The sequence below is a fragment of the Candida margitis genome, assembly GCF_024628925.1.
Source record: "Candida margitis strain CBS 14175 chromosome Unknown scaffold122, whole genome shotgun sequence".
NCBI lineage: Eukaryota > Fungi > Ascomycota > Pichiomycetes > Serinales > Debaryomycetaceae > Lodderomyces > Lodderomyces margitis.
The window spans coordinates 1-10,049 of NW_026261894.1; the positions used below are offsets into that span (position 1 = coordinate 1).

Here is a 10,049-nt window from a genome sequence, read left to right on the forward strand (position 1 = left end):
AACTGTAACAAAAGATCGTCATCACTAGGAAAAACAGTTTCTAACAAGTCAGTTTGTTTTTATCAAGAACAATTAATAGAAAGAGATGAGCTCATATGGAAGAGAACGAGGAGGACGATTCAACCATCGTCAACATCAACATCAACAACCATACCAACCAAGAGGAGGATATCCAGATCAAAGTAATGATTCAGTAATAACATGCGCATTCTACAACAAAATAGGTGCTTGTCGACACGGGGAAAAGTGTTCCAAGAAGCATATTAAACCAACCCAATCAAGAACCCTCCTACTAGCCAATCTATATCAAAATCCCAAACTCAACAAGAATGAAACTGAAGAAATCACCGAGAAGCAAATTCAGGAACAATTTGATTTATTTTATCAGGACCTATTTATTCATTTAGCCCAAATGGGTGAAGTATATGATTTGGTGGTTTGCGAAAACGAGAATAATCATTTGAATGGTAATGTCTATGTGCAATTTACATCGGACGAAGATGCATCTTTGGCCAATACGAGGTTGAATCAAGAGTGGTTTAATGGTCGACCGGTACATTCTGATTTGTCACCAGTGGCAGATTTTCATGATGCTCATTGTCGAGCTTATGACACTAATACGTGTGACAGGGGAGAAATGTGTAATTACATGCATATTAGGCATCCAACACAGAGGTTGAAGCAACAGTTGTATGAAGCTCAGGATAAGATGTATACCGCTGTCAAGTTGGAGAAATTGAAGAAAAAGTTGGATGAGTTAAATGATCAAAAGTCTACAACAGGAGGAGTGGCTGGTAGTAGTGATGTTGGCTCTGTTGCTGATAATGCAGATGCAGATGGATATGAATATGAATATAGTGGTGGTGAAACTACTAAACAAGATACTAGTAAGTTACTCAATCTGTTATTTTGAGTGTGTTATACTTACTGGTGGTAGATATAAATAGTAGAGCTATATCTTACTTTAGTTGCTACAAAGTGATATGTAGAAGTATTGTTATAAGTGGTGGTGGTGTAGATGTTGTTCTAGAATCAAAAATCTTTTTTCAATAAGAATTATGAAAATATAAAAATTAAAAAATTAAATTAAAATCTGGAGAGAGACAAAGAGAGAAAAACGAACAGACAAACTGAAAATTACTTTACACTTTCTTCTATCATTCATTTGAGTATTAAACCATCACACTTACTACTACTACTACTACTACTACTACTACTGCTACTACTATTGCTACTACTATTACTAATACTAATATTATCCAGTCACATGTGCTACATCATAACATTATACCCCCCATATTTAAAAAGATAGAAGAAAAAGTTCCCCTCCCCCCACCACCCCAAACTCTATCAATCTAATAATTTTGTTGTTTATTTTTACAAATCAAAAAACAACGAAGAACGAAACAAAAGAAATAAAATAAAAATAAAAATAAAATAAAAATAAAAAATATTTCCAAACGACGAGAGAGAGAAAGAGTAAATAAATGACAAATGTTGATAACCATTCATCAATTACAACCACTTTTCACTTCTAGATTGTATAGACATCTACTATCTACACCTCAAAAGAATAGCAACAGTTGTACTGTCAGTCTATCTCATCAATTACATATTAAAATTGGTATACCATCAACAACAACATCAACAACAACAACAACTACTACTACTACTACGAAACAACAACCACAATCATATCAACATCAATATCAACATCAACATCAGTATCAACATAAGCATAAACCATTTGTAATATCTCACCAATTTTTTTCCACTTTTCCCACACTTCATCAACAACAACAACATAAAATGTCTAATTCACCGTCCTCGGATAATGGTAATGGACAGCAGCACGTACAACACAACAATTCCCATTCCCATACACATACATCTAAGTTAGAACACCAAACAGATGTTCATTCGCATTCGCATTCGCATTTCGATTCCGATGCCGATGCCGATTCCACTTCCAATTCCAATTCCAATTCCGATTCGCACTCGCACTCACATGCAAGTGGTGCCAATCTCTTGCATCACCACCACCATTCTGCTCATGAGCCCAATGAATTTTTAGCTGCTGGCACTGCCTCTATTAAATCAAATCCCGCTGTTCGAATCACTTGGATAGGTCTTGTAGTTAATGTTGCATTGGCTATATCAAAGGGAATTGGCGGAGTAGTTTTCCACTCACAAGCATTGGTTGCTGATGCCATCCATTCAGTTAGTGATATGCTTGCTGATTTCTTGACTTTGGCCACTGTCAATGTTGCTGCGAAAGTAGGCACTCCGACCAAGTTTCCCTTTGGATATGGAAAGATTGAAACTATCGGTTCCTTTACTGTTAGTGCCATTTTATTATTTGCCGGTATCTCCGTTGGATGGTTGTCATTGTTGCAAATTTTTGAATTTGTACTTCCTACCCAAATGTATGAAATTGCCGCCAGTGTCAACATTGGACATAGTCATAGTCATGCTGACCTAGGCGGTGCATCAGCATCGCATGACCATGCACATTCCCATACTCATACCACCCACACACCCACAGGCTCAGAATTAACGACGCATCGAGAAATCCCCAATATCAATGCTGCTTGGTTAGCAGCTGGTTCAATTGTCGCCAAGGAGATTTTGTACAAAAAGACAATGCAAATTGCTGTTGAAACAAACTCAAAGGTGCTTGTAGCTAACGCTTGGCATCATCGTGTGGACTCACTTACAGCAATTGTTGCGTTGCTCACAGTTGCTGGAGGAGTTTTTTTCAATATTGCCTGGTTGGATTCTATTGGTGGAATGGGGGTCTCTGTATTAATTATCAAAGCCGGTTGGGATACTTTGAAAGAAGCATGGTATGAATTGATTGACCGAGGTGAGCAACCAGGTTCAGACTTGTATAATAAAGTGGAGAATATAATTTCTCATGAATTGGCAAGCAATGTCCAATTGAATCAATTTAAATTGAGACAATTGTCGGTGTTATCTTCAGGTGCCAATACAAATATCAATTTTGTGTTGTTGACGCAAAATAAATCGATTGATTTGTTGACTTTGAATCAGTATGAAAAGACTCTAACTGATTTAATCAAACAAGACGATAGATTTGTTCGTAATGTGTCTATTAAATTTGAAGTTGCCAATGAAGAAGAAACAATCGAGGAGAATAACGATAAAGAAAATTAATATAGATGGTGATAAAACATGTACATACTATTAGAAATACACATAGCTGTTGACTTTGTTTCTTTGTAATCGATGGATCGTTTATACTAAAAAACGTCTATTTACAATTTGTTTATATACAAAAATAATCCGGAGATTGCTTACACAATTCACCTAGTTCTCTCCCTTTACTTTTTATTCTTTTTTGATGCCTTTTTATGACCTTCAATAAAATTCAAAATCTCATCAACTGATTTATTAGCAATTGATGGATCAGGTTGTGGTGGACCCTGGGCTGACTTTTTCGAATGCCCATTTTTTGCATGCGCATGGTGATGTTTACCACCACTAACTGCGGATGCAAATTTAGCTTTCGATTGTTGTTGCTGTTGTTGTAAAACTCTATTGGCTCCCGATGACGCAGCTGCTGATTTTGCCGACTTCTTTTCTCTAGAAGCTTGCGCTTTAGTGTACTCAACATATAACGCAATATTGGCTTGGTATTTACCAACTTGTTTCGTCATTGCATCATGAGGACCAAGCAAGCGTTGGAACATGGCATAAGACACATCGAAAAACTCTTGCGATTGGGCAATGGCATTGGATGCAACGACAACATTGGCAATTCGGAAATAAATCAAGGCCGTGATTTCCGAATCTTGTCCATTGTTCAAGTCTTGACTATACTTCAATGCAAGCTGCAACAACTGCTTAGCTCCATTGTATTGTTTCACCTTCATTAATGCTTCTGAAGAATTAATCAAGGTATTGACAATGGCTGGATGGTCGACTCCATACCCCAATGACCAGGTATCAATTGCTTGTTTGTACAATTTCAAAGCATTCATTGGTTGTTCATTACCACCTTCGAAATATGCTTGATTCATATAGGCAGTGATCGTATCATGACTATCAAATCCACATGATCTTTCACACAATATAACCGCTCTACGACCAATCAATGCCGCATCATAATCCATACCTAATTCTTGGTAAACTTGTGCAAGTAATGTGTAGAATTTGGCAGTTTCGGGATTGACTTTGCCATAAATGGATTCATGAATGGCCGCCAATTCAGTAAACATAGACATACCAACTTCTTTATCGCCTGAAACTAATTGGGCTCTAGCACTAGCGAATATTTCATCAATGATGGTTGATTTATACGATGAATCTTTAATGATTGGCGTGAATGAAACAATATCATCGGCAATGAAAGTCGATTGACGCTTGATCAACTTGGAAACAAGTTGTGACTGGGGAGAATTCTTCTTTTTTGACTTCTTGGATGAAGATGAGGAGGATGAGGATGTTGACCTCCTTTCAACTACTTCAACTTCTACTTGTTCTTCAGCGACATCAAATTGCTCTTTGGTAAATGCATAATTATGCGATTTCCATTGAATACCAAATTGGAAGGCAATCTCTCGCAACAACTGTGGTTTACGAACAATATCATCGACCCAATTGTTAGGCAACTTGAATCTAAATCTGGCATAGACTTCATCAGATACTAAATTGACCACTTGTTTATGTCCAAGTTTGGTAAATGATAATTCATTATCGGAGTAGAATGAAGCAACGGAGTCATCCAAAGTAGCCGCTGGTTGCTCAGTGATAGCACCACCAAGTAAACAATTGTGGAAATGGGCCACTGCTGAGGGAACAAGATAAGTAGGGACTCCCTTTATCAATTTTCTCAAGATATGCTTAGATGCTCTGGCAATCATTTCATGAATGGCAATGGTATAAGTGGCGTTGTAATTAGCAATAGCTAACTCATAAGTTGCATTTGAATCCGTCTCTTGTTCTTCTGCGTCTTCCTCCTTCTTCTCTTCCTCCTTCTTCTCTTCCTCTTCCTTTCTCTTTTGATCTTCCTCTTCCTTAACCTTTTTAACCAACGCAACATTTTCCGAAATCAACTTCTCAATCTCCAGCTTATACTCTTTTGTCTTTGCCACCAATTGTTCAGCAATATATCCCAAATACCTCATGTTGATACCATGTCTATGCAACTGCTCAGTCAACTGTTGTCCATCAAAAGGTGGCAATTGTTGTTTCACATTATCCAAAAATTCGACAATCAACTTGTCTTTGATAAACTTGGAAACTTCCCTCACTTCATCTCTATCTTGATCCGATTCAAAAGATGTTGAAAATGCATCAGGATTGAACACAACTTGATCAGTAGGTAATGCAATTTGGGGCTTTTCTTCACCTTCCTTGTTGTCAAGTTTACCTTCTTTTTCCAATTTTTCAGTCTCAGCTTTGAAAAGGGCCGATACTTTACGTTTCCACCACTCATTAACTGCTTCATGTCTAAGCAAAGCTTCTCCGTGAGGATAAGATTGGGAATCTTCCGGATTAAAATTTGATTCAATAAATTCAATATCACGGGGAGCAGTACGATACAATTCAATAACGTATTTTCTTCCATCGGTTCCCGTTAATCCCTTGGTGTCCTTTGAAACAACCAATTTATTTTGAGATTGGATTTCGTCAGATAATTTTACCTTGTGTGGCTTCAAGTGGAAAATTTCTCCAACCTGTTTCAAAGGTTCCTCAAATGATTCATCTTCGAGAATCTTTGACCCATCAGACGAAGAACCATACTTGACTTTTTCTTGAATTTCTTCCTCTTCGCCAACTGTGGCATCCAAAATTCCAGGAACTGGTGCTTGACAAACTACTCGTTTCCCCATATAGTCAATCACACAGGTAAGTAATGTCGATAATCCTCTAACGTCATGTCTATTGATGATTTTAACACCAGCGAGATCTTTAGAAGCCACGTATCTCGAAGCTTCTTCTGCACCAGTATTTTCAAATCCATCCACAGTCGATGCTCCAGTAGAGTAGAAAACTCCATTTTTCAAATAAATATACTTGTCTTCCTCTTCAGTCGGGTTCATAGGAGCAATATCACCTTTAATAATATGCATGGCTGTTTCAGTTGCAGACTTTGTAAACTCAAACAATGTCTTTTGAATAAGCTTGTCGCGAATAATCCGTTCTTGAAAAGTCGAAGATGGAAGCTCCTTAATACTTTGGAATTCATTGTTCCATTCCTTAATAAAATCAGACCCATCGACACCATTATTGATCAATGGCAATTGAGATCTAGATACATCAGGGGTGCTTTTCAAGTTTGATTCATCCACAATCCAAGGATGGGCAAGGAATGAATTATAGGGCAAAAGATACGACTCAGGATATTCGGTTGAAGTGGTCAACTTAACCTCATTTTCAACAATAGTGGAAGCAAACAATGGTGATAACGAAGAAACCAAATCAAACAATAAGTAATTTTTGAAAAATTTACCCTTTTCGTTGATTTTGATATTGGGGTTAAAGTTAATTGTTGACGATTTGTTGACAAAAAACCCAGAAAAGTGACAAGTAATGTTGAAAGTTTCATTTTCTAATGTCTGCAAAGTCAAATACAAAAGGTCACCCTTATTATTCTGAAATATGGGCACAGGTGACCATTGGGAGATACTGAGTGATCTTATTGGTAACTTGACAACGTTGTTTACTTTGTCGAATTTGGTTTCGCTCACTAAATCTGTACCCTTTTCGACAGACAATGAATCAACAATTGTAGCCAAAAGACCTTCCTCTTCCTTGGATAATGGTGTTGACTCTTTACTCTCTGAACCCCCCTTGCTTTCACCTTGGGGTTCTTCTCTAACTTTCAATTGGTCCAACTCGATACTGTTGAACTTAGAAACACCCCCCTGAGAGCCAATATCAGTACAGACACTATCAATATAGTGTAGGCCAATAGTATCTCTGAACTTACTAATCTGTTCGTATACTGAAGCCAAATTGTACGCTTTGGCTATGATTTGCACCCGCAACTGTTCCACGTCTCCCAACTGTAACGCAACGATAATTTCGGCAAATGAAACGATTTCGCCAAGACTTTCAACATCAATACCTTGCACGTGTATTGAATAATTTGTCAAGTTTCGAGTTTTTGGTAATACCGCAAATGTTTGTCTCAAGTCGGCGACATTTTCCTCATAATGGGAGGTGATGGACAACTCTTTTTGCTCCGTATCCAAAACCAGAGGTAACTCAATTTTCAACATGAGTTCTTTTGGAGCTGTAGCTTGCTCCTCTTGGGTTTCCGAAATCTTCTCCACCTTAGACATTGTGCGAGTCCCCAATTGTAGTATCTAATGGTCGGCTATTCGGTTCAACTGAAAAATTTTTATTTTATTTTTATTTTATTTTTGTTGGCTTGTTTTTCTTGCAGCGACAATATATGAAAGAACAATTTAGTAAGATAATAGAAACTGCTTCAGGTAACACACCAAACACGTTACAACATAGTTCATGTTGGAAAGGCGTATTGCATATGCGATATATTGTTCACTATAGCGCATGGTAGGATTTAAATTTTGCCACCAACACAGCACTTCTGTGCACTGGCAAGTATTTTGCATCCAATATTTCCAAATTTAACGCTGTGGTGTCAGAGTGCAGGATGAGGAAACTATAGCAGAGCATTAAACCTCAACAGAGCATTAAACCCCAATAGAGCATTAAACCCCAACAGAGATAATAACCTTTCAGTCAAGTCGCTACTGATTCTAAAAAGGTTGAACTCGATTTAACGCGATGGCCTCACTAACAAGCCTTCCATATGAGGCACTAAAAGAAGTATTCAACCATATTAATCAACACCAAGCTTTGGCGCTTGCTCCATTACATTCCAAGTTTTACTTCATTGCAAAGTCCAAGTTGTACAGAAATATTTATGTGTATTACCCCCAGCCCTTGAGGAAAGAGCTAATCAACCCCAATGGCTTGAAAGTGAAGTTTCATTACCCCAAGAACATCAACAATCGCAAAAGCAACATGTGTACTATCATATCATTTGACACCTTTGAAAGGTATTTTGAGAAAATGGATGCAACTCAGGTGATTGACCGTCTAGAAGTAGACGGCCATGATATGCGTGTCATCAAATCTGCTTTAAAACATTTCATGGCCATTAAATCCTTAGAGATCATTAGATCCAGACACCGTGCCTTAGTTCGTGAAGATGTCAGCGATAACATTCTCGAATGGTTGGAAACTTACCATCGTGATACAGTATTTGTATCACCGCTAAATGAGAATTGTCTTGATCACACCAAACTTGATAATCCGAAAGTGCTTAAACTTTCTCTCGGAGGTGGTTTCAAGTCACTAGAAGTTCTTAATCAATTCGATAGCTTGATCGAGCTAACCCTTTACATTTATATCAATCATAAGTACAGAAGTCTCCTCTTTACTTTCAAGTTACACGTGTTGCGAATCCACAGTTATTATACCTGGCACACGACATTAAAATACCCGTTGAGCAAAGTTTTCGATACTGCTTGCCTTCGGGAGTTGTCAATACATGGCGACTTCTGTCCAATAATGTTGTTTACCAATCGTCGCTTAGAAGAAGAGTATCCTAAATTGGTAGTGTTATGCTTACGATTTGCTGGCGACACTTATGCACCTTCTGGTATTGAGAGTCTTAAATACTTCAGCCATGATAAATTAAGAGCTCTCGTCATTTCAACCCGGACTAGTCTTGAGCATGAAGCAAGAGCTATATGTGAATTGTATCCCCAATACCCCAACAGTAGCATTAACTGGTGGTGTGAGACATCTGCATTTCTCGACAATGCCTTTATTTCTCATAACATGAGCCTTTTCAGTCCTAATCTTCCATATGGGGTCGTTGGCTATCATTTTCCCCATGTGAGTCTCGAAAATGCGCCAGAATTCAAGTATATTGGTAATCGCGGAGTGCCAAATGAGGTAAGAACTGGGCTCAAAAGGTGGTATACGCGGGCTGAATTGTATGCTCTTTACGATTTGTGGTGCCTTACCTGGGAAGAAGAATTTGATATACCTCCACTTGACTCTTGAGATGGCTTTGTTTTTGTATCTCTTTTATGATCCTGCGAGTGGATTTAGGAAACAGAGTGGTGTGTTTTATAAGATATAGGAAGGTGGTGATTGCCGTGATGAGGTGGCAGTAGTCTTGATGGTGTAATGGCGATAGTGCTGACTTTTGTGTGCTCGAAATGGCATCAGGTCAATTTTTTTTTATTGGGGGATAGTTTGTTTTTGCAACATGTTTTACTGAGAAAGAATTCGATACACCACTCACTGACTGATTTACTTGTTACACACTTAAATACGAAATGCTGTTTACTACCTCGCCGTACTCTCCTCACATAGCAAGGGACTTGTTGTTCGAAAGTCTTGGCGTTGATACTGTTGTTAAAGTTTTTGCCAAATCATTGGAGAATTCATCAAAAGTTAATGAGAATTTAAGGATTGTACAGAAGAAATATGCAGATATGGTTCATGATAAACCTGCGGTAACAGATAAATACATAGTTGACCGATTAAGAGAAATGTATTCTTTAGATATGGAAAGACTAGTCCAAACGGAGGTTGCCAACGTTGTCAAAATTACTAGGAGCATATCAAACTTGTTAAGCTTTCACAAACCACCAATGCAAGGTTGTCTATGTCAAGACACTAAAACTATCGTAAGGAAATTGTGCATGGACCTAGACAATTATTGCTGCTCAAGATGGAAAGAAAAGTCGTCGTATATAGATTCATTTGGCAACTTCGTCCACATTTCCCTCGTGTTTTTTGTGTCTCACAATTTAATTGGAGTTGCATCTAGAGGAACATCCACAACTAGAACCAACAGACACATATTCAACTTCATAGCGGCAGATCACATGATCGTGTCAGAGAGGAAGGAAGAAAAGTTTAACTCTTCTGATTTAATGTTGATTCCTATAAAACAATTCTGTGTGCGTACATTGCTGCTCGGGCGTTTCCTGTTTCCGCGAGCTGATTTTAGTGCTAGTGTTGAAATCGTT

The 10,049-nt window shown here is 38.0% G+C and overlaps 4 protein-coding genes across 4 annotated transcripts; 3 read left to right on the top strand and 1 right to left on the bottom strand. All coding sequences in view use genetic code 12, as the record gives it.

Annotated features, from left to right (window-relative positions):
• Positions 1–85: 85 nt before the first annotated feature.
• Positions 86–913, top strand: CANMA_004586 (splicing factor SR family protein; the record flags this gene model as incomplete). Its single annotated transcript, XM_051816877.1, has 1 exon — positions 86–913. The coding sequence occupies one exon, from the start codon at positions 86–88 to the stop codon at positions 911–913; it is 828 nt and encodes a 275-aa protein (XP_051669816.1).
• Positions 914–1,809: 896 nt separating this feature from the next.
• CANMA_004587 (uncharacterized protein) lies at positions 1,810–3,177 on the top strand (the record flags this gene model as incomplete). The annotated part of the gene is made up of 1 exon (XM_051816878.1): positions 1,810–3,177. One exon carries the CDS (start codon positions 1,810–1,812, stop codon positions 3,175–3,177), a length of 1,368 nt encoding a protein of 455 aa, XP_051669817.1.
• Positions 3,178–3,344: 167 nt separating this feature from the next.
• Positions 3,345–7,313, bottom strand: CANMA_004588 (translation initiation factor 3 subunit; the record flags this gene model as incomplete). Its single annotated transcript, XM_051816879.1, has 1 exon — positions 3,345–7,313. The coding sequence occupies one exon, from the start codon at positions 7,311–7,313 to the stop codon at positions 3,345–3,347; it is 3,969 nt and encodes a 1,322-aa protein (XP_051669818.1).
• Positions 7,314–7,782: 469 nt separating this feature from the next.
• On the top strand, positions 7,783–9,072 carry CANMA_004589 (uncharacterized protein; the record flags this gene model as incomplete). The annotated part of the gene is made up of 1 exon (XM_051816880.1): positions 7,783–9,072. The coding sequence occupies one exon, from the start codon at positions 7,783–7,785 to the stop codon at positions 9,070–9,072; it is 1,290 nt and encodes a 429-aa protein (XP_051669819.1).
• Positions 9,073–10,049: the final 977 nt, after the last annotated feature.